This window comes from Odocoileus virginianus, chromosome 8, assembly GCF_023699985.2.
Source record: "Odocoileus virginianus isolate 20LAN1187 ecotype Illinois chromosome 8, Ovbor_1.2, whole genome shotgun sequence".
Taxonomy (NCBI): domain Eukaryota; kingdom Metazoa; phylum Chordata; class Mammalia; order Artiodactyla; family Cervidae; genus Odocoileus; species Odocoileus virginianus.
Genome location: NC_069681.1, coordinates 80,212,769 through 80,238,644, shown reverse-complemented (window position 1 = coordinate 80,238,644; position 25,876 = coordinate 80,212,769). Strand labels below are relative to the sequence as shown.

Below are 25,876 nucleotides of genomic sequence, written 5' to 3'. Positions count from 1 at the left end.
TTTGGGGAGTAAAAACATAAAGAAAATCATATAATTTTATTAACATGAAAAAGTAAATATGAAAAACACTTATTATCATGCTTGAAAAATACTGCTTAAATAGTCAGATGAGCTCATCTATGAAAAAAAAGTGGCTAGAAGATTATGATAAAAGCTCAGGCTTAAGACAATTTAAATAATACCTAATATCCCACAGATCTAGTGTTTACATGTTATGAAGAGCTTGGTACCCAAACTGTTCTGTCATGTTTCTGCCCAGAGGCTGTCATGATAAAGTTTATTATCAATTACTGCTTTACAAGTATAAAATAAGTTAAGCTGTCATATTTTTCTCAGCCAGAGATCCTAAGTTGTCAAAGAATGTCAATTTTAAATCTGACACAGAGAAGAAAATTATCTGTTATTCTGACCTCTAATTTCTTGACATTTTAATGCTATAATTGCTGTGGTTAGTGCTGCTTCATGATTTCACCTGTCAAGGAAGAATGAATCAATAACCTTAAGACATTTTTCGAATTTTAGCTCTAACTTCAAAGTTCTAGGTAGACTGTGAGATGTGTATATATATATATACACACATGCATATATATATATATATATATCTTTTCTATTCTCTTTTAGAAAAGGGACATATGTAGATTTTTGTATATCAAATCTCTCCTTTAAATCAGCATTTGTTAAGGGATTAAAAATTATCTTCTTTAGGCTAGTTGGAGCTTAGTATAAGATAACTACCACCTTCCTTTTGTTTCATCTTTGTGAAATAGAGTGATTTCACATTAAAAAAATACTAAGATAAACTTTATCAAATAAAAGGAATGCACTGAACTCAGTAAAAGGCTCACGTTTTGAACACTACTTTTCCCAAAAGCCTCTGATCATTTAGGTATAAAGCAACTCTCTCAAATCACAGCAGCACAGAGAAGACCTCCTGGAACTCAATGTTGATGTTTTGATGGAAGGCAGTGTGCCTTGCAGAGAGCCTCCTCACTGCATAGGGGCAAAAATGACCACCAGATAATGATTATACTATACTCTGTTCCACTTATCCACAGGGTTGGTTCTTTCTTGTGACAATAGATGCTAGATGCTTTTATGCTGGCAAACACGTTTGGTATTATCCCTTCTTTATGGAGAAAGCAATGGAAGTGGAGGGACACTAAATGACTTGGCCACATTAGAAAGCTCACAGGATTCAGGCAGGTTCTCATCTTTGCAGTTTCTTAAATATTAACTACAGAACTTATTTTGTGGAAATATGTTAGTTGTGGAGTAAAGGAGGTGAGCATGGGGAATGTGGAGACGGACAATTAACTCCTATTCCTTGCAAGGTCATTTCATCTGTCATATCTACAACGTACTAAGTGCTTCCCTAGTGGTCTTAAAGAGATAAAGCTCTCTTGAGTTGACCCAGGGCCACTGGGTAGGACGGGCTCCCCAGGTGGCTTAGTGAGTAAACAATGTGCCTGCCAATACTGGAGACACAGGAGACATGGGTTTGATCTCTGAGTCAGGAGGATCCCCTGAAGGAGAGCATGGCAACCCTGGAAAATCCCATGGGCAGAGAAGCCTGGTGGGCTACAGTCCATGGGGTCTCAAAAGAGTTGGACATGACTTAGCATCTAAACCACAAGACATTGGGTGGTCAGGGCCAGTGCTCTTCTGGTGTGTGGGTGAGCCCATGCCGCCTGGGGGAAATAAGGTAACAGTGTTCCAACTACATGCTGTCTCACCTAGTGTTTTGAGAACCAACAGAAGAGATTTTGGGTGAGAGAGGTGGGCGAGGGGCTTAGGTAGGGAGCACATACATGGCACCGAGTGACTCTGGGAGTTTCTCTGATGGAACCTCAGTGTGCAGCAATTATGCCCTCACGCTGGGAAAGCTGGAACCCCTTCCCAACAGTTTTTTTTTTTTTATATTACTCTCTTTCATGTAATGTTTCACAGAGATTTTCTACAGTTTGACAATTACATATGGCTTTTTTTTTTTTTTTTTTTTTTTACTGTCCAAAGCAATGGTGTGTTACTTTGTAGTAGCAGGTATTTTTATAGAATTCAAGTAATAAACACTATATCCACATTTAAAAAGTCTCAATCCTAATTTCATTTCCTGTTCATTCTCTCATTTATCTCTTTGTTCTCACTTAAATATGCTCAGTCACTCACTTGTGTCTGACTCTTTTCGACCCTATGGACTGGGGCCCACTAGGCTCCTCTCTGTCCACGGGATTTTCCTAGCGAGAATATTGGAAAGGTTTGCCATTTCCTTCTTCAATTTAAGTTGGAAAGATCAGCTATTTTCAGTCAGTTTTAATGCTGCTGTGTATTTTCATTATGCACAATATGCTTAAAATATTTTTATTTTGCTCAAAATGATCAACTTGCAACTTAAGGACAGCATATTATAATGGATGAAAATGTACACTAAGATATTCAGGAGCAAAAATGTTTATGGTATTGAAAAGTCAATAAACAATTTGGAGTTGGTCTTGCTACAAAAGGATAAGCTACTCCAATTCTTTTCTCTTTTTTTTTCTGATTCTAAAGGTACTGGTTCTGAAAAGAGAATATAGTGGTAAGGCATTTATAGCACTGAGTATGTGGTTAAGCACTGAGTATATTGTTAAGAGAATAATTAAGCTCAGAATTAGAATTCCCAGTTGTGAACAAACTATCAGATTATTTTGTAGACAAAATCCCTTATTTCACCAACAAATGTTCAAGTATCTGGCTCTTCTGTCACTCATTCTTTCTCTGTCCCTATCTCTTTCTTCCAGCTTCAGGCAATAGTTCCATTTCCTTGTGCATACAACATGGTAGAACACTACACCTAATAATATGCTTGCAACGTGTTCTCCGAATATTTAGCCCCGAGGGCTCAATGATCAAGGATCATGAGACTCTTCCCTTCCCTTTCCTCTTCTCTGCTTGAAGCCATACAAATGGAGCCATTTTTGTCTTTAGAGAAGTCTATAAGAAATAACTTTATGGATGCAAATTTTTCTTTTAGAGCTTTATTTCCCAAATCTATATGAGTTTTCCACCTCTAAAATTAAAAAATAAAAAAATAAAAAAGCATCCTAGTGACTGGAAATGTAGAAATGATTGCTTGTTTTGCATAGAGCAGATGGCAGATATCTGGTAGAATGGAAGACTGAGATACAGCTTCCTTGAAGCAAGACTCATCGAGCAGCTGTTGCATCTTCACTCTTTTCACCTATCTGAAATAATTTTGTGCAACGTGCAAGTGATCTAAATAATATATTTTATGAATATTTTCATAAAAAATACTTATACACAAACTATAGCATGTAATTCCCAACTGTTAGCTATAAAATTTCAGGGTGAGAAAGTGCAGGAATAACATACTATAATCTCATCTATTTTACTGATGCATCTTTTGAGTATTCTATCTAGCAGGCTGTAGTTCTGCTTTCATTAAAAAAACAGGTACTGGCAGGTTATTTTAATACAAACTATTCATATTTAAACATTCAATGAGGTTTCATTAATTTATAACACATAAGGTATTAAGCATTTCAATGAAGATTCTGAAATAAAACAAATAAAAGAGGGATACTAAAGTGCACTGTATATGTCTGCATTTCAGAAAGGAACTACATGGTAGTCTCATTACTTGTTTTTTGACATACAACACTCACTTTTCCACATTTGTCAAGAACTTGAAATCTATGTTTTATAAAATTTACATTGGAAGGAGATTTATGCAGGTGGAGATGGAGAGCCAAGTTTGTGTTGAAGGGAGGGCAGAAATTTTCAGAATAATATCCAACTTATTACCTACCTCCCTCAGCACAGGGTCAGTGATACTGTCCAGGTTCACAGAGCCTTCATAGGTTAGGTAGTGAAAAACATTCAGAGCCCGGACTGCTTCCGGTCCTCTCTGCTTGTATCCAAATACAAGGTCAATCCACTGATGGAGTTGGCAAGAAACAAATTCACTTTCCAGGGCCTGGAATCAGTCAAGACAGAGATAAAGAGACCATGAATATTTAGTAAATCTCCATTCTTCTTGGCTTGAAATATTATCTATAAATAAGTAGAATTCGTTCTTTGCCCTCCTGTATTTCACTTGTTTGGGTCAGACCTATTCTTAGAAATGACAAAGTACAACCTCTAATAAAACACAGACCTAAAATAAAATTTTCTTTTTAACTATTAAATGTATTAAATGACTTAACTGAATATGTGATGTGAATTTTAACATTTCTTTAAAAAGACACATTCATGTTTAAAAGGAATTTGAAATGCCTGTTTTAATGCCATTCATAATAATTTCATTTTTAAACATTAGTTTCAATGTAAACAATTTCATTAGAAACTTTGATATATATTTACTTTCCTGCACAAAGTCTTCAAATTTACCTCTAACACTACTACATAGCAGAATGGCTTTCTGCTATGAGTTAACTCTGCTATTATACTGTTTAGGAACCTCTCAGTAATTTTAGGTATTTGCTAGCCAGTGGGAAATGAATGCAAATTACTGAGAGTTAGGGACTATAAGAAATTTCCAGAAAGAGTCAGGAAAAAAAAAAAGAGGCCTTTTCATTTCCTGAGAAGCCACCATAAGTGTCACAGAGGTACCCTGGCCGGCAGGCACGGAGCCCTGGTCACAGCCGTGGTGGAGCAGTGGCCATCACAGTGTGGCTCACTATGCCTCTCACCTCCTGCCCTCACTCATCATCAACTTCTTACTGATTTGAAGGGCACACCAATTTCAGCAACATGAGGAAAAAGCTGTAGCACTACCTTCTTAAATTTCAACTATGCAAAGCCATAGAAAACAATTTTTGCAATTACAGCTGTAACTGAATATGTGAATGAAGTCATTCTTTGGCTGCATGCCCCCTGATTTCGAAGGCGTTGAAATCAGCTTGGAATTCAATTAATAAATGGTTTCTTAAATTAGCCCTTTGATAATTATATTTCATTTTTTTAATCTAAAAATTATCTGAATGATACTTCTCAACTTTTCCTGTGATCATATTTTAAAAAATAGTTTTACTTATTTATTTATTCATTTTTGGCTGTGCTGGGTCTTCGCTGCTGTGTAGGCTTTCCCCCAGCTGCGGTGAGGGTGCTGCTCTCTAGTTATGATGAGCGGACTTCTCACTGTCGTGGCTTCTCTTGCTGCCGAGCACGGGCTCTCGGGCGTGTGGGCTCAGCGGTTGCGGCTCCAGGGCGCTGCAGCACAGGTTCGGTATTGTGCACGGGCTTAGTTCTCTGCACAATCTGGGATCGCCTTGGATCAGGGATCGAACCTGTGTCTCCTGCATTGGCAGGTGGATCCTTGATCACATTTAACTAGTAACTTATTCCCATCAAACCCCATTTCTATTTACTTCAAAAATTTTGGTATTTTGTTTATACCAGTGATTATGAATGTTTTTCATTCAGAAATATAAACAGATTTTTTTAAAGCATAGCTTTCATACTAAAACTAAACTGAATTTCTATTCTCTGTATCTCATTGGACAAAACAGTTCAGACTAGAGAACAAGGGATGACAATACAAAACAGACATTGGTTAAAATCCCATATTGATTATGTTTATCATATTGGTTTGGTCAATTTGTATAAATGGGAAGTCAGTAATTATTCCGTGCATGTGCAATAAATGGAAGGATGAAAAAAAACAACAACAAATAAATGGAAGTTCATTATAGAGTAGCTATCGCACAAGTCTGCTCATTGGAAGTCAAACAGAAGTGAAATTCTTTAAAGGAAGATCTTACCAACATAATTACATAATTAGCTCAGCAGTAACCATTTCAAATCAATCTTGTAGAGACTACTAGACATATTTGGAAGAAAGGGTCAATGAAATTTACTGCATTTGAATAAAACAATTACTGAACTAAATGCCTAATGCAACTATGAGAGTTGAAAGCAATGATCACTGTTTCCTAATTTGAGTTTTCAAACATTTATTTAGTATCTCCAACCACTCCTTTCATTTTCCCTGCCATGGGCAATGCTATAAAGTTTTTAATGTTTCTCCTTTTGTTTGCATGTGTTTTTATAAAACATTATTCACGTAATTTTTTTTACCTTTTTTTTTTTAAACACATACACATTTTTTTTGGCGTGTATTTCTGACTCACAAAAATGGAGTGGGGTTATAGACTTCATTGTTTCTTACTTTCTTCACTTAGCCTTGTTTCTTAGGATCTAGCTGTGTGGCCAGGCATAGCTAATCCACTGCTTTTAGGGGCTGCTCAGAACTTCCCCAGCAGTGAGCACTAGACTGCCTCCAATGTGCCATGACACAATGCTCTGTGACGAATGTCCACTCCTGTGTCCCTGTCTGACTCTTTATGAGAATATCTTTGGGACTCATAACCTGGAGTAGGACTGATACATCCCTGCACTAGATGTGCATAAACCGAGTCTGAGTCATTAGTTAGATTGGCTGTTTCTGTCTCCACTCCCTCAAGCAGCGCATGAAGGTGTGTCTACATGGCCACATCCCAACTGACAACTGGTATTGTCCAGGTGCTTAATATTAGCCTGTGATACAGATACAAAACAGTATCTCACTGCTGTTGTAATTTGTTTTCCTCTGATTACTGAGGGGTTTGACATGTTTTTAATATGCTGTTGGCCATTTGGGTTTCCTCTTCAGTACATTTTCTGTTCATGCTTTTTGCCCATTCTTTCGTGAAAGTTCCTGTCTTTATGTTTTTTTTTGCAGAAATTCTTTATATATTTCAGGTGGTAGTTTGTTGGCATCAAATTTTGCAATGCATTCTCCCAAAGGTCACATGTCTATTAACTTTATCCATGTTGTTCTTTGTTGAATAGAAATTCTTAATTTTGAAGCAACAAAAGTTTTTTCTTTATGTTTATGATCTTGGGATTTTGTTTTAAAGTAACAAAGACAGCTTTCTAGACTCTGATGTGCCAGCTGTGTTATAGTTATGGCTTTACTTTTCATATGCACGCATGCATGCTAAGTTGCCTCAGTCATGTCCAACTCTGCAACCTTATGGATTGCAGCCTGCCAGGCTCCTCTGTACATGAAATTCTCCAGGCAAGAATATTGGAGTGGGTAGATGTGTCCTCCTCCAGGGGATCTTCTCAACCCAGGGACTGAACCCGTGTCTCTTACATCTACCTGAATTGGCAGGTGGGTTCTTTATCACTAGAGTTGCCTGGGAAGCCCTACTTTTCACATACTGGCCTTTAATCTATCTAGAGTCCAATTTCACTATATGTGGCATTAGATCAGTTCAGTTCAGTTGCTCAGTAGTGTCCAACTCTTTGCAACCCCATGGACTGCAGCACGCCAGGCTTCCCTGTACATCACCAACTCCCAGAGCTTGCTCAAACTCATGTCCATCGAGTCGGTGATGTCATCCAACCATCTCATCCTCTACTATCCCCTTCTCTTCCTGCCTTCAATCTTTCCCAGCATCAGGGTCTTTCCCAATGAGTCAGTTCTTTGCATCTGGGGGCCAAAGTATTGGAGTTTCAGTGTCAGCATGAGTCCTTCCAATGAATATCTGGGGCTGATTTCTTTTAGGATGGACTGGTTGGATCTCCTTGCAGTCCAAGGGGCTCTCAGGAGTCTTCTCCAACACCACAGTTCAAAAGCATCAATTCTTTGGCACTCAGCTTTCTTTATAGTCTAACTCTCACATCCACACAGGACTACTGGAAAAATCATAGCTTTAGACTAGACAGACCTTTGCTGGCAAAGTAATGTCTGTGCTTTTTAATATGCTATAGAGATCCAGTATAATTTTTGTTACTATAGTAAGTCAGTTTTTCCAAAACCGTCTATTAAGCACACACACCTTTCTTAAGCAATGTCCGCTTTCATCTTTAGTGCTCGTATATTTGAAACAAAGATATAAAGCTTATAATATTCTTCCTATTAATAGAAAAAGCAATACAACCCTTCTTCCCTTTCTACCTTCCTTCTTTTTGCTTTTGCCCTCTTCTATCTATCATCTACCCACCTATGTTCCTACCTGTTATCTATCTGTCTAGACATGTGTGTGTCTCCAGCTCTTTGATCCTGTTAGTTCTACTGCTATCTTAATTTGTCTTTATTTCTTGGATACCTTAACACCTGGTGGATTCGCTCTTTTATGAGCCAGCTCGGCTATCTGTGGGCCTTCATTCCTCCTTGCGGGCTTGCCTCCCTGGTGGCTCAGTGGTAAAGGATCACCTGCCATGCAGGGAGCCTGGGTTCAGTCCCTGGTTGGGAAGATCCCTTGGAGAAGGAAATGGTGAGCCACTCCATTATTCTTGCCTGGAAAACCCTACAGACAGAAGGAGCCTGGAGGGCTGCTTCCATGGGGTAACAGAAGAGTCAGACATGACTCAGTGACTGCTGCTGCTGCTAAGTCGCTTCAGTCGTGTCCGACTCTGTGCGACCCCACAGACGGCAGCCCACCAGGCCCCTCTGTCCCTGGGATTCTCCAGGCAAGAACGCTGGAGTGGGTTGCCATTTCCTTCTCCAATGCAAGAAAGTGAAAAGTGAAAGTGAAGTCGCTCAGTCGTGTCTGACTCTTCACGACCCCATGGACTGCAGCCCAGCAGGCTCCTCTGTCCATGGGATTTTCCAGGCAAGAGTACTGGAGTGGGGTGCCATTGCCTTCTCCTGGACTTAGTGACTAAGCAACAACAATTCCTTCCTGCGACTTTCACAATAAGTGTGTAGATACATCAAAATAATTTTGATTGAGATTATGATAAATTTATAGGTTAATCTGAGAAAACTGATATTAGGTTTTCCCATCCATGGTCTCAGAATGTCTCTTTATTTAAACAGATCGCTTTATTAGATATAGAAATTAACATTTTCTCTATAAAGTGTGGTGTCCCAAGGGTGAAAAAACAGAAAAAATATACCCAAAGAGGGCCTTGGAATGCAGGAATAGAAAAAACAAGACCCTTACCATCCATCCCTCCCTCATGTTGTTAACTATTAACGAATTTCAAGTCCTCCTGAGCAGTATAACCTGTCTCCACTCCTACCCTGTATCAGCCCAGTTCAGTTCAGTTCAGTCGCTCTGTCGTGTCCGACTCTTTGTGACCCCACGAACCACAGCACGCCAGGCCTCCCTGTCCATCACCCTACTCCACAGGGGGAAAGTATTTGCCTTACTCTTCCCCCACCCAGTACACATGCCTCATACAATCAGCAAATGATCCTCAAGACCCCTATCCTGCTCCTTGTACCCTGGCTCTAAAGATGGACTAAGGACACCTGTTCAATGTTGGCTCTCCCTTGAGCCAGCTGGCTGTTCTAATAGCATCTCCCACTTTAATAACCTTATTTCCCTCTCATTCTGTCTCGTGTCTGGAAATTCTTTTCCAACCCGCGCATGGACCATGACATAAAGGACATGGTAACCCTGGTTAAGTTAATTCCCAGGAAGTTTGTAAATTTTGATACAACTGTAACATTTTAAAAATTATATTTTAAACTCAGTTATAGATGACATAGAAAAATGATATTGATGTCTATAAGTTGATCATGTTCCTGGTGACTCTTACTAGTTAATGTCTTTATTTTTTCTTATGGAAGTGTTCTCAACTTTGAGAAGTATATTGAACAACAGTTGTGACATGGGATATCACTGTCTTTCCTCTGATCTTAAAAGGGTCAATGTACACACACACATTTAATATAGATTTAGAATTACTGGGCTATTAGACTATTATTACTTAGTGATATTATTACCCATAGTTTTCATACTTATATCCATACATGAATCAGCCCTATTAATTTTTTCCTTTCCTTCCCTTTAACTACTTTGGAATCAGGATCACAGTACTCTCATAAAATGAGCTGAATGGCTTGTTATGTTTTCTAGAATAATCTGCCTAAGAAAGCAATTCTTTATCTCTTAAAAATTTGGTAGAATTCACCTATAAAATAATATGGCTTTGGATATTCCGGGGGCTGGAAAGATTTACTATTTAAATTTCTTTAAGGTTTGTAAGGTCTTCTTGTGCCAATTTTGACATTTGATATTTTTCCTGATATTTACCCATTCCATCTCAGTTTTCAAACTTATTATTAGTTCATGGCTCTCTACAAAAATCTTTAATTACATACAAAAAATTCTATGCCTGTACTTACTTACCCTAATCTATTCTATATATTAGATAGTAGAGTGAATTAATAAACAAACAATAAAAACTAATTTTGCCTCAGGTTTTTTTGGGGGGTTATAAAATTAAATGACAAAGGAATAATCAGCTAACAGATTAAACAGATAGTCTTATAGACTGTCTTGCTAATCACCATAGGAAAAAGAAAAGAAAATCCAGTCAAAACACTTAAAAGCTAAATCTGGTTCTAAATCAAATGCGTATCTAGGAACTGAATTTTAGATATCACATAATTAAAGCATAAAGACCTATCTAAAGTTGAAGCCTGACACTGAGACAGTATTAATCTGTTAGTAAATATATGCTATATCTACTTATTTGTTCTCTTTAGAACTGTGTTTTCATGCATGAACCCATTTTGGACTTTGAAACAAGATTTTATTGCAAACACAATTGAAAAGCAGAAAGAAATACTTGATTACTGAGCTATTAGGGTTATAATGGTCTTAATAGCTTGTTTCACCCTCTTCCTGCATATCTAAAAGCAGAAGCAATTGCTTTAAGCCCAGATAAACCAATTCCCAATCCATAATTCTACCCTGGGGATCTGAGAGGAAGGAAATAAAGAGTGAGATTTGAACCAGAGAGGATATCTCTTAGATGAATAATAGTTACCTAATTCTAATTTTCATATTGTCCCGTGGGTATTAGATTGCAGAGAATTTTTTCTCTGGCAGGTTTAGGACAAAGCAGCTCAGAAACTTAGGAAAAAGGAAATGAGGCTAGTGGAATTAACTGTGAGGAGAGAATGTTATTTTCTATTTAAGAATATCGAATTTCTATTTCTTCTTCTAGACTAGAAGAGGAACATTTCTAAGCCCTTTCTCTTATAGTCTCAAAAATCTGCTTCTGATGCTGGAAACTCTAACCAAATAGAGTTGCATATATTCTCATGGACAATGACAAATTCATATTGCTACTTCTTCTGTAGTGTCTATGCTGGCTTCTCTTCGTGATTAAATTAAAGTTATAGTAATGACCTAGTGAAAGACTTATTTATTTTTTGGCTGCACCATGCAGCTTGCAGGATCTTAGTTCGGATACCAGCGACTGTAATTATTTTAAATAAACATAACATCTGTTTTTCAATTGCTAAATCGTGTCCAAGTCTTTGCAACTCATGGACTGCAGCACTCCAGGCTTCCCTGTCCTTCATTATCTCCCAGAGTTTGCTCAAATTCATGTCCATTGAGTCAGTAAAGCTATCTAACAATCTCATCCTCTGTCACTCCCTTCTCCTTTTGCCTTCAATCCTTCCTAGCATTAGGATCTTTTCCAATGAGTCAGGTCTTTGCATCAGGTGACCAAAGTATTGAAACTTCAGAATCAGTCCTTCCAATGAATATTTAGGATTGATATCCTTTAGGATTGACTGGTTTGACCTCCATGATGTCCAAGGGACTCTCAAGTCTTCTCCTACAGCACAATTTGAAAGCATCAGTTCTTCAGCGCTCAGCCTTCTTTATGATCCAACTTTCACATCTGTAGATGACTACTGGAAAAACCATAGCTTTAACGATATGGACCTCTATCGGCAAAGTGATATCTCTACTTTTTAATATGCTATCTAGCTCTGTCATAGCTCTCCTTCCAAGGAGCAACTGTTTTTTAGTTTCATGGCTGCAGTTACAGTTGGCAGTGATTTTGAAGCCCAAGAAAACAAACTTTGCCACTGTTTCCACTTTTCTTCCTTCCATTTGACATGAAGTGGTAAGTTTGTTTTAAATGTTTATTTTGGAGGGCTTAAATTATTCTCTTGATTGCTTTCTGGGTGTATAATGCACTGCATTATTTTCCATTCCTGCTAGCACTGTTCTAGTCTGAGCTCTCAATGCTCTCCACATGGGCTACTGTCAGCCTTTGACCTCCTCCTCCACTCCAGGTCCTGCATCCTGCTGGTGGAACAGATTTCTGAAACCATCAGCTCTTACTGTCATCCTTGATTTCAAATCTTCCAAGGCTCCTCCTAGCAAAACACATTCAGTGTAAACTTTACCTGACCCCTAAGACCTTTCAAACCTTGATCCCATCCTCTCCCACTATTTCTTTAGGCTTCTAGACACAAATCCTCGGCTCCAGAAGTATAATTTACAGCCCTGGGCACATAGCAGCTGGTATGACCTCTGAACTTCTGTTGATCCTTTCCCCTTAACATGAAAGCAGTTCATCCTGCTGCTTCTTTTTCAAGTCCGAGACATCCTCACTCAAGTATAATGTCTGTTTTCTGAGTTCTCCACCTCAGTCTACGAAGTCTTATATGAATTTTTATGACACTTATCATGAGTACCCTCTTGTTTAATGTAGTAAATAATGTACACAAATTTACTTGTGAAAGTCAATTTGCATATAAATTGTAAAGTGCTAGACAAAGGAATGGGGTTATTACTGATTAACACTTAATTGTTTCAAAGAGGCCACACTACATCCTCAATTAGAATCTAAGCATTTGGAATGTAGAGACTGTATCTAAAGCTTCTATTCCATTTCCTATAGCTCCTAACTCAGCATTAAATAATAAATATTTATCAGGTGACTATTTAAACTATGGGAAAGATGTGTTGGTCACAAAAAGAAGGAAGGAGTGCCAGGAAGTGAGGGTGAGTGGGAAATTCATTCATTCATTCATTCAACAAATACTGACAGATGATTTGTGATGTGCCAGACACTACTGCAGATCTTAGGATTAGCGTCAAAATCCTTGGCAGAGAGAAAGAGACTGACCAAGCCCAAGATTAGTAGTGAGTTGGAGAGTATGTCGAGAGGTGATAAATGTTAAGCGAAAAAGAAAGTCAAGAGATATGTATGGATGGGAAGCGGATTGCTGATTTAGAGCAGGTAGTCATAGAAAGTGTCCTCGAGTTTATGACAATTAAGGACTACAAGGAGGAAGTGAACTGTAAGGGCATCTGAAGGAAGAAGATCTCAAACGGGGGGGACCATTCATTCATTCATCATTTATTCATTCCATATGGAGCACCTCTTACGTACCAGGAAGTGTCCCCAGGGAGACTTCGATAAACAAGGCAAGATCTCTGACCTCTAGCACATCCCACTGAAATGCAAATAATCAAAGTGAGCCCCGTCCCAACCTACAGCCCACCTACTGCATGCCAGGCGCCAGCCTTGGAGGATATACAGATGGATAAATAAGGCATGTACTTAAAAAAGACCACAGTTTGGTAGAAGATAAACATGTTGACTTGGGCTTTTCCTGATGCTCAAATTTCTGTTAAAACTGATAGGCACTAACCACCCTCCCCCATTCTCCCTTTCCCCCATCCTAGAAAAAAGCACCAAAATGCAGGGGCTCTCTCTTTGCTGCTCTAGCCATCATGACTCCGTACACTGGCCCCCAGCCTTTCTTTATCTGACTCTGTGGGACTAGAGAAATCTGAAGGAAAATGGCCACTGTGAGGAAATTGCAGAGGGAAACTGTTGGCTCTAACTTAAAAATTCTCTGGAGCTGATCAGTTTCTTACTATCTTCACGGCCACCACGCTGGCCCAAGTCACTATCCCCTCTCCCAGGACCTCCTAACAGGTGTGATGAAGCTACCCTGTGCCTCAACAGTTCATTCCCAGAACTGCAGCCTGAGAGATACACTTAGAACACAGGTAAAATCTGACATCCACTTCCATGCTCCTGATCCCTTTGCTTTGCACTACTTCTTTTTTTCCACAGTACTGATCACCTGCGAAAATACCAGATACTTGACTTATTAATTTCTGTTTATCATCCATCTCTCTTTGGTCAAGGGGAAGCTCTATGAGGGCAGAGATCTCTCTCTGCTCACTGCTACTATACCCCAAACATGCAAGACAGCACCTGGAGCTTCGTAGTTGCCTGCTGGCTGAGCACGGACTGAGCCTGTGTGTTTACCCGTGTGGGCTCCTAGCTAGTGGGCGAGCTTCTGAATGGCCGCTGCCTGTGCTGCTCACGCTTGTATCTCCAGAGTCCAGGGCAGTGTGAGGACTGGGGTAAATGAAGGGATCCCTCTACTTCACTCTAGCCTGATTTAGAGTACGATTCATGACCACATCTTTTCTGTGTTTTCCATCCTTGTTCAGAACTGGCTCTCAACAAAGGTTACATGACCCGCAAATCCCCAGTTTTAGAGATAAGGATGCTCTGAAGCTCCGAGGGATAAGAATGCCCTATTCGTCCAGAGTGTCCTGGCTAACAAGTGGCAGGGTGGGTGCTCACACACAATATAACTATCACAATGGTGCTGGTTTAGTCACTAAATCATGTCCGACTCTTTGCAACCCATGGACTGTAGGTCCCACCAGGTTCCTCTGTTCATGGCATTTCCCAGGCAAGAATACTGGAGTGGGTTACCATTCCTTTCTCCAGGGGATCTTTCTGACCCAGGGATTGAGCCTGGGTGTCCTGCATTGCAGGCAGATTCTTAACTGACTGAGCCACTAGGGACGCCCTATCTATTTTTGGAGACTGCCAGTAATTCTTATGTTATATGCTATTTGCTAAACTTCATCTTTGAGCAAGGTACAATATACCCTAAATGCCGATTTTCACCTATTACAAAAGACACTTTGTAAAGGATGTGACACATGCAAAGGAAAACGCCATGGCATCGCGCCCTCTGCCTCAGTGCACCGGCCTGCCCTGCAGACAGAACCTGGATCGCGCGGAGCGGAGGGCTGGGGAGGTCAGCATTGCACACCCATGGAAGCCCTTCTTCTAAGACAAAGTTTAAGAAAGGGCAGATTATGATTGATGAACCCAGCATTAGGGTAATGTTATCAGAAATGCTTTCTATTTCTGCCCTTTGTGAGGAGGTCAGATTATAATCATGTTAGAACTGAACACAGTGCTTTATTAATGTTTCATGAGTGCGTCGCTTGCAATCAGCCTAGCTTCATGTGGATAAATTAAACTGATTCTTGATGTATGAACTCCATGCACTGAGAATGTATTGAAATGCCTACTCAGAGTGTCTCTATGACTTTTCCAGGTTTGCTAATGAAGCCAAATTTTGAATGTCACAGTTCTTCAGTGAAACACAAAGCTTGTCACTGTATTTACAAAATATAAACAACTGTAATCAATTATAACTAAAAAAATGGACTAAAAGAAATATATCATTAAAAAATCCAAATACTGCTTCATTAAAAAAAAATAAGAAAAGGAAATAAAGCTGTCAGGATGTAAAGACTTCTACAAATGTATCAAATGCTTTTTAATTGCTGGCATAGAATAATGAAACTGATCATTTATAATCAATGATATCTCTTTTACAATATTATTTTTGTCTACTTTGCTTTGAAGTTGTTAACAAAAGCTTGATAGAAGAAGGAGGGAATGCTCCTTTGTACGGATGCAGAATACTAAACCACACAAGAGCTGAAGGCCTTTTGTGGTACTGTGAGTGTCATTTCCTTGGGCTATATGACATTTTCATTTTTTACCTGAGGCTCATTACAAAGAACTCCTTCAAATCACTGAAGATAATCCCAGTCCAACTTATAAATATACTAAAGCACATTTTCTCTAAACCCATTTCATAAGTACTAAATCCTGTATGAGCTTCAGAGCCAGTATAAAGATAGAAACTTTTAATGTTACAAAATAATACTAAAAAATGGATGCTGTATTCATAGAATTCATGGAAAACTCATGAAAATTTAAATACTTCTATATTTTACATTACCACCCAGGCTTTGTATATTATAGAAAGATTCATCAAGTAAATATTTCTTCAGCAAAAAAGAAGAGAGGTAAATAGCTGGTTATGTTTTCCAGTTTTAACACAGATGACTATTTCTTCATAATATCAGTATGATCATTTCCCATCAGTATGATGGGAAAATGGATCAGAATTTGGACCAAAGGAGATTATGAACAGGATGCTGTGAAGGAAAACTTCAATTTAAAGAAAAGCAGAACAGGAGACCCTGAGACAGGACAGCAGTTGTTAGACATACCAGCTACACTTGGAAGGTGTCTTTTGATAGCTCTGATGTATTAAGAATCTTCCCAGAGGCAGCAGGCTTGATTCTGGCCTTTGGTTCAATTCTGATACACCAAGTATGGTGGCTACAGACACAGAATCTTGCTGACGCATGTGGTAGCTTTCCCTTTCTATCCTTCAAGAAAAACCCTTCAAGGAAAACCCATGTAAAGAAGACCCAAAGAATAACCCCTTCTCAAGCCACCTATAATGTGCTGGCTAGACAACTCCTATACAGGACTGATTCAGCCTGGCACTGCCTGATCGTGCCTCCGGGAACCAAGATGCAGGCAGTTTGACTTTCCCAAATAAGCAGAATTTTGTGTAAAGTCTTTCATTCTATGGAGAATAGGTTTAGTCCACAAGACTTATGAAATTCATTAATGCTTAAAAGATACCAAGAATTGTTTTTGAATAGAGAAAAAATATGGTGCTTTGTTTCTTTCATTTCTTCAAGAAACCGAGTTGGAACTTATTGCGTGCTCGGTTGTATTTGCTTCTTTGTGACACTACAAACTGTAGCCCGGCAGGCTCCTCTGTCCATGGAATTCTCCAGGCAAGAATACTGGAGTGGGTTGCCATTTCCTCCTCCAGGGGATCTTTCCAACCCAGCCATTGAACCCGAGTCTCTTGCATGTCCTGCATTAGCAGGCAGATTTTTTTACCACTGAGCCACCTGTGAACTGGAACTGATTACTTATAATAAAAATGTTTTATGCCATTTTCAGAAATGTGCATGTATTTATTTCTCATATTTTAGTTAAAAAACTTATTATTTTGAAGAGAGAGAAAGCAAACATTTGAGAAATAGTTACCATATTATACACAATCCTTCTAGTTCCTGGTACACTGAACATTAAGGTTGATATTATGTTTACAGTGAATATTAAATAGATTTATTTTGAAGAAGCACTGTATTCAGAAAATAACAAGTGTTGAAGATGATATGGAGGAACTAGAACAGTCATACATTGCTAGTAGGAATGTAAGATACACAATCACTTTGCAAACAGCTAATTTCTTAAAAAGCTAAACATAAATTTAACACATGACTCAGCAATTCTGCATTTTAAGTCTGAATTTTGCAATAAGGAGTTCATGATCTGAGCCACAGTCAGCTCCTGGTCTTCTTTCTGCTGACTGTATAGAGCTTCTCCATCTTTGGCTATATAGAATATCATCAGTCTGATTTCTGTACTGACCATCTGGTGATGTCCATGTGTAAAGTCTTCTCTCGTGTTGTTGGAAGAGGGTGTTTCCTATGACCAGTGCGTTCTCTTGGCAAAACTCTATTAGCCTTTACCCTGCTTCATTTTGTACTCCAAGGACAAATTTGCCTGTTATTCCAGTTATCTCTTGACTTCCTACTTTTGCATTCCAGTCCCCTATAATGAAAATGACATCTTTTTTGGGTGTTAGTTCTATAAGGTCTTGTAGGTCTTCATAGGACTGTTCAACTTTAGCTTTTTCAGCATTACTGGTTGGGGCACAGACTTGGATTACTGTGAAATTTAATGGTTTGTCTTGGAAACAAACAGAGATCATTTTGTCATTTTTGAGATTGCACCCAAGTACTACATTTCATACTCTTTTTTTGACTATGTGCTACTCCATTTCTTCTAAGGGATTCTTGCCCACAGTAGTAGATATAATGGGCTCCAAAATCACTGCTGATGGTGACTGCAGCCATGAAATGAAAAGACACTTGCTCCTTGGAAGCAAATCTATGACCAACCTAGACAGCATACTAAAAACCAGAGACATTATTTGGTCAACAAAGGTCCATCTAGTTAAAGCTATGGTTTTTCCAGTAGTCATGTATGGATGTGAGAGCTGGACTATAAAGAAAGCTAAGCACCAAAGAATTGATACTTTTGAACTGTGGTGTTGGAGAAGACTCTTGAGAATCCCCTGGACTGCAAGGAGATCCAAGCAGTCAATGCTATAGGAAATCATCCCTGAATATTCATTGGAAGGATTCATGCTAAAGCTGAAACTCTAATACTTCGGCCACCTGATGTGAAGAACTGAGTCACTGGAAAAGACCCTGATGCTGGGAGAAATTGAAGGAAGGAGGAGAAGGGGATTACTAAGGATGAGACGGCTGGATGGCCTCACCGACTTGATGGACATGAGTTTGAGTAAGTTCCAGGAGTTGGTGATGGACAGGGAGGCCTGGTGTGCTGCAGTCCATCGGGTCGCCAATAGTTGGACATGACTGAGTGACTGAACTGAACTGAGCAATTCTATTGCTGGGTATAAACCCCAAAGCAAGGACAAAAACTTGTCCATATAGAGACGTCCATTGGAATGCTCATAGTAGCATTGTTCCTAACAGCCCAAGAGTGGAAAGAACCCAAAAGTTCATTAACTGATGAATGGATAAACAAAATGTGGAGCATTGTTATGAAAAAGAGGAAAAAAGAATTGATATACACTACAACATGGATGGACCTCAAAAACTACGCTAAGTGAAAGATGTCAAACAGAAAATAACACATATTGTATGGGTCTATTTAAGTAAAATATCCAGAAGAGGCAAATCAAGGAAAGTGAAAAAAGATTAATGGCTGTCTGGGGTTGGGGGTGGGCACAGGCTCTTTCTGGGGTAAAAGCAATGTTCTAAAATTAGATTTTGGTGATGGTCACACAACTCTGTAAATATATTAAAAATCATTAAATTGTACAAGTAAATTTATGATAAACAATGCTTTTTTTTAAATTAAAAAAAAAAACCCATATATAAGGTATTCCCACCTTACAGATGAGACATGTGAGGACAAAAGATATCTCATAATTTGCTCAGGGCAATGAAGCTAGTAAATGGCAGAGCTTAAATTCCAGAGCCAGGGAACTTTTAAACTCCAAGTCAATCTCTCTCTAATATAAACACCTGGCACTTATTAATTATCAGTGCCCACATGAAAACCTGTGTTCAATCAGTTCAATCAACATCATAAGAAAGAGAAAAGTGGTCCAACAATTTTTGCTACTTTTGCTTGCCTGAGTGAAAGATTTGTTTTACTTCACTAGTTTGGATCTAACTAGATAGACAGTATGCTAAAATTCTTACTACCCCATGTGATTCACTCAGCAAATATTTGGTGACTAAATACTACTGCAGCCACCAGGGCAGATATGACTGAGAAACTGAGAATCACTCAACTCGGCCACCACTCAGTACGCAGTGGGTTCTAGGGTTGAATTTGTAGATGCGGTATCTTTACACTGATATCACAGTCAATATTTAAGTATGTGGGGCTTCCCTGGTGGCTCAGTGGTAAAGAATCCACCTGCAATGCAGGAGACATGAGTTTGATCCCTGAATCAGAAAGATCCCTTGGAAAAGGAAATGGCAACCCATTCCAGTATTCTTGCCTAGGAAATCCTAAGGACAGAGGATTTGTGGCTACAGTGGCTACAGTCCGCAGGGTCACAAAAGAGTCAGACACAACTTAGCAACTAAATGAGGACAATAACAAATTCAAGTATGTAAGTGTACTGTGGTAACTATGGACTACCTGTTCTAAGGATAAGCATAGATTCTTAGAAACATACATCGCTAAAGTATAAATCCTTCACATTAAAAAGATAAATTGAGGAGATAAATCTATGGCTCAAGAAGATAGTATATGTTGTAAAATTACAACATATATCCCAAAGTACCAATTTATAGATTGAGAAGTAAGAGAAATCCTACAAAAAATTTAGGTACTACATGATATCACCTTACTTCCCAGGTGGCTCAAAGGTGAAGAAATTGCCTGCCAATGCAGGAGACAGAGGTTCCATCTCTGGGTCAGGAAGACTCCCTAGAGAAGGAAATGGCGACCCACTCTAGTAGTCTTGCCTGGAAAATCCCATGGACAGAGGAGCCTGGTGGGCTACAGTCCACGGGGTCACAAGCAGTTGGACACAACTGAGCACACATGCATCTGTACAAGATGTTACCTCAGGATGAGACTAGATTACAGATTATCTATTTAGTAACTTTACAGGTAGGTTAAACGAGTCTTTAAACTGAGTCTACTGCCTCAGTACCAACTTTCTAGAATAAGTATATTGAAAGTAAAATATTTCTTGGAGACAGAAAAGATAGCTCTAAAACTGAAGGCAGCATGTGACTGACAGTGACAAAAAGAGACATAAAATCAGGGGTAGGGTAGAGGAAGGGATCATATACTTTCTGATCCTGTTTATGCAAAATATCCGGAAAAGGCAAATCTTTATAGAGTCAGAAAGTAGATTAGTGGTTGCCGAGGACTGGTTGGAAGAATGGGGAAATTGTGAGGATGCTAAAGGGAATTTGGTTTCTTTACAGGATAATAAAAATGTTCATAATTGACTGTGGTGATGGTTGCGGAACTCTATGAGTAGACTAAAACCCATTTTTTTTTTTAAACTTTAAATGGTTGACTTGCATGGTATGTGAATTATATCTGTGTGATATATGTGAATTACACAGCTCTTACAAAAGAAGGGACTCGGGGATATGTGAGATCCATTGTAATATGTGGGTATTATTTGCATTCTAATTAAAATAAATATACTGTCAAAACAAAATAAAACATATTTATGGGATAGCTGGAAAAAACTGGGAGTGAAATAGGGTTAAAAATATATTTTAGGTCATTGAGTTTATTGATCTAATTCTTCAATTGGCCAAGAACCAGAACAAGAACACTAGAGAAGCTGTTTGGTAAATCAGCTCATTCCATATACCAAAACCACACTGAGACTAAAATCTACTTAAATATGGATAAATATATTAAAATCTATAAAATAACCACATGCAAACATTCTGTCAATATTTACACATTCTTTTACACCAGACATCTGTCATACAGATTTAAAAAGCAATGGCATTTTCTAAGAACGTTTACAGGATGAGTGTTCTCTTAAAGTCAAGTGTATGATACTTTAAGGTATGTTTCACAGCTTACAATTTCTTACAGACAAGTATGTTCTAAATGTACACTATTTTGTTTTGAATATTTTATGAGTGAAGAAAGAGAACAGACACAGCCAGTAGACAAAAATAAGGAACGGGCATTAATGTCAAGCATTTTAGAATATGTTGCATTAGTCAACAGATGCTCATCTGATTGTCTTCTCCTAAGGGAGCAAAAATAACTGAATTACCATTCCTTTATTAGTCCTCATGAAAGGAAAATCCACTTTATAATAAAGAACACTGTCTAAAGACAATTGTAAAATCCTTTTTCTCAAAAAATTAACCTTGTATTAATAGATGTTAAATGAAAATTTGTTAATAGCTAAAAACATAATAAAACTACAGAATATTTTTTACTTCCTTGTGACTGATCAAGAAAAAACAAAATTGTTCTTACCATCCTGTTGATTCGTACAAAGTCTTCAGGTTTTTTTGCCCAAGGGGGAAGATCAACATCATTTACCACCACTTCATCTTCTCTGACTCCAAGATTATATCCATTACTGTTGACAAACATCTCCGGAAGGTAATAGAATTCTGGAATTAGTTCCTGCCAGGAATAAAAAATGTAGAATATTAAACCACTTTAAAAATCAGTTGAACAGAAGTATTAACTTATAAAAACTATATAACAGAATTAATTTCTTCACTTAAATCCAGTATTTTATTACTTGATTCTATTCTTCATTTAATTTTCTTCAGATAAGAGCCTAAGAAAAGAAGATATTTTTCTTCCACAATATGCTTGACAATTTATAAGATTTTCAATCTCATCTTGCCACAGATTACTTAAGAGAAATGGGTTACAGAATCAACAATAGTTCCCAACAGTATTAGTAAAGAAGTATATAAAGCCGTATCTACAAGTCTATGCTGTTCAACACTTTTCTACTTTCTTTTTGACTCCACTGGCAATTATAATACATGACGTTCATGAACAGACTCAGAGTTCCATTTTATATTTTGGCAAAATAAATTATTTTTATACCTACCACTAAAGAAAATTAGACAATGCAACATAATAAGTTTTATATATTCAGTACATGCCACTTGAATAGTACATTCTTAAGTTGAATGCAAAGACAACTTGTGTTACTTAGTGTATGTACATACGACATTAACAATTGGGTTCAAGGCAAACTTGTGTTTGATGCACAATGTCTAGTATGTGGTTTGTGTAAATTTAGAATAAATATGCCACAGAAACTGATTTCACAACCTTAAAAATTTTAGTTGTCCTTTCTTTTAAGAAACAACTGCAGGAAATGAAAACGAAAAACTACAGTTTTTATGTATACTATCAAAAACACGAAAAATACTAATCTTTACAAATATCAAGATGAGGGTTAAATTAACTTTATACTGTGAAAATTATAAGAACATTTATTTGAGTAACATGTCCAACATGGATGGCATAGTAACCAAAATTTGAATCTCACTATGGATACACAGGGATGCATAAAAACATTAAAAAACCCAACCCCCCCAAGCTACAAAAAGGAAAATAAAAACCCCACAAAACAAAGCAAGCAAGCAAGCAAACAAAACAGAACAGACTCTGAGGTCTTCAAATAAACTGGATTCCTTAGCCCAAGAAATGCATACACATAAGCATTCTCTCTATGGATTCTCATACTAAAACCAACATTTATCTGCTACAGTATAACAGAGTTTTCATGTGAGCAAATCCTCTGTGAGAAATCGATACTTATCCATTCTTATGATGATAAATGTGAACCATAAGAAAGACACAGTAATGTTTATTTCTCCAGCATTATGAGAGTTTGAACAGATTCACATAAATGAATTTCCTTTATAAGCAGAGCTTAGCCTTTTAAGAATCCATTTCTTCCATTTAAACCATTTAAACAGAAATCTCCAAAACCCATTACATAATCCCCAATATTTATTTATTCACGTAGTAAAGTTTGAATGCCAGACATTGTGATGGGTACTAAGAAAACAAATAATGAACAGACACGGCCTCACCATTGAGTGAGTCAGATTCTGGCCTGTGGGGCAGATATATGAAGTGGTGGTCACAATACACAATAATAATGAAAGAAGTACAAAGAAGGCACAAGGGGGCAGGAAGGACAGAGCAGGAAACTCTGGGCAAGTCAGAAAAGATTACACTGGAGATGGGACATTGAGTTTGATAAAGATGGAGGAAGGGGCAGGAGGACCAGCAGAGAGTACTGCCAAGGAGGCAGGAACTGAGTATGGGTAGAGTGTAGGATATATTAGGGGACAGATCAAGATGGGGGATGCGGTACACGGAGTCAGATGATGAAGGAAGTTTATGTCCACCTAAGCTGTTTGGATTTTGTATTGCAATACTTTTAAAGAAGAGCTATTGCCAAGGTTACGTCTGTTTTAAGGCAAGATGCTAAGAGTCAAAGTAAAGAATAAAGGTGGAGAGGAGGGAGCTCAGGCATATAAAAAGGTATATAAAAAGGGTGGCTCAGACAGTAAAGAATCTGCCTGCAGTCCAGGAGACTGGGGTTCAATCCCTGGGTCTGGAAGATCCCCTGGAGAAGGGAATGGCTACCCACTCCAGTATTCTCGCCTGGAGAATTCCGTGGACAGAGGAGCCTGGTGGCTACAATCCACGGGGTCACAAAGAGTTGGATAGGACTGAGCGGGCTAACGCTTTCACTGTTTGAGGAAATGTGGGAAATTAGTTCAAGATGTAGAACATTACTATCTGAACGTTACCCGTTTTATATATGATACAGAGGAGAAGGAGCCTCCCAGATGGTCCCCAATGGGGAGAGGAATGAAAGCTCACACAGTTGCTCCATGTAGAGGGTGATTTATATGTAAGAGGATCACATAAGTCAGGAATTTCCCTTCTGTCTTTTGTTGGATGTTTGTGTTCATGTTCTGTGTCCAGAACTAGACTACATAAGCTTTCTTAAGGACCAAGAGGGATATGCTGTACATCCACATGGATATGGCCACACGATTTATTTTTTTATTTAGACCGCCCAAAGAGTTTCAGTTTATCTTCAACTGTCTCTGTGCTCTCGTGTTTTTCATACATATTATTTCCCATTGTTTCCTGTGGAATAGGGTCATAAAAAAATATGGTTATCATTAACCTACTTGCCTCTGTAATACTATTTAATATTTCACTGAATGTCACTCAATTATATCTGCAAAGGCATAAGAAGCCTAGGACTTTATATTCATAACAATTTGGGCAAAGCAGATTTTGAGCCTAATGTTGTGAGGTTTATATTTTGTTGAATCCCCCACAGCTTTTGGAGCTATACTCTGTACACAGCAGGTGCTCATTAAATATTAAACTATTGAAGATGCTAGACAAAGTTATTTTAATATCACTAGAAATCCTCTGGGGAACATGCAAATGGTTGGAAGAATGCTTCAAGATAGGAAAAAAGCCAATGGAGTACTCGATTAAACAAAAGAAAAAAGGATGCACCTAGAAATAAAATCTGCACCTCCTGATAGGAAACTTTTGAAGCTTAAAAAACGTTACCTTGTTTATTTTAGTTATGCTGAAAGGTTCAGAAGTGGAAAAGAGTCCAATTTAAATTTAAGAAAAGTTGGTTTTAACAATGCCAGAAAAGTTGTAGCCAATCTGAAGAAGTGGAGGACCAGGTCCTTTTCATTTTAATGTGAGCACTCCAGAAAGAATGGGCTGGAAGCTGGCTGCCACCAAAGAGAACAAAGTGAGGCTGAGGAACCTCCACCCTGACGGTTATTTAGGGAGGGTTCAACAGGAACACTTGGGAAGGCTTGAATTGTGGCCAGTCATGAAAAAGTAGGGTCATCAGGGCCTTTGGGATGATCCTTAAGTGAGACATTTTCTCCACTCTGGTCCTCATCTGGCCGACCAGACCATGGTCATAAATTAGGGTGTTAACTAAGATGTTGGTGTAAGCTCTTGGTGGCTTGACGTTTGACAGGATGAAGAAAACCTCCCTGAATCACTGTGCCAGTTACTTTTGGTTTTTTAGGATGCAGATTTAAAAAAAAACAAAAAACACAGGCACATTTTAAAGCAATATGAAAAATTCCTGAGGCACAGAATATTTGCAAAGCCTTGAAGCTCCAAAAGACCAAAGTTGCAGAGCTGGGGAAATTTTTTTTTCTTTTCTTTTTTTTCCTGAGGGGAAGAAAGAGTGAACCACAAAAAGTCTAGGGAGAAGTTGCCAAAGTAGCTGAGTGGGTGCGAGTTTTTATGCCTCGATTTTATTGTTTTAAAATCTTGTTTCAAACAGCATTTTGATTTTAAATTTAATATGTAAATACAAGGCATTCACACATAATTTATGCTCACATTTATATTGCTTAAAACATTTGTTTATTTTTAAAAATTTCATGAATAAGAGAGTTTCATCGCTGAGATTCAAATGTTAGGTCCAAGAAGATAATAATCACTATGTCTGGGCTCCAAGACAAGCAAAGAGCTGAAATGTCACATCTGGTCATTCAATCTTGAAACAGCAGGAATTATCATTTGTATCTTACTGTGTCATGCACTGTTTTAAGAACTTCACATCTTTCTCTTAATCTTCACAAAATCTTCCTAAGGCAGGTATCCTCGTTCTTCCCACTTCGTAGAAATGAACATTGAAGTTAAGTGACTTGCTAATAACTATACTGCAAATAGGTGATAAAGAGAAGCCAAGCCCACACACTTTAGATCCAGGTCCCTGCGCTTACATTCTGTTTTTCCTTTTAAAGCAGTAACAACTCAGTATGACTTCATTCTGTTTTAATTTTCTGTGTAGCAAGTCTCCTTTTCTTTCTTTATTTAAAAATTT

General features: G+C 38.2%; 1 protein-coding gene across 7 annotated transcripts in view; it reads right to left on the bottom strand.

Moving 5' to 3' along the window:
- The window catches only part of NBEA (neurobeachin), a 642,892-nt gene that overhangs the window by 35,558 nt on the left and 581,458 nt on the right, over positions 1-25,876 (bottom strand). For all 7 annotated transcript variants that reach the window (XM_070471793.1, XM_070471794.1, XM_070471796.1 and 4 more), the window contains 2 exons: positions 21,478-21,630; positions 3,806-3,973 (listed from right to left, as the gene is read on the bottom strand). In XM_070471793.1, the coding sequence (XP_070327894.1) occupies positions 3,806-3,973; positions 21,478-21,630 (321 nt within the window). The remainder of the gene's footprint in view (positions 1-3,805; positions 3,974-21,477; positions 21,631-25,876) is intronic.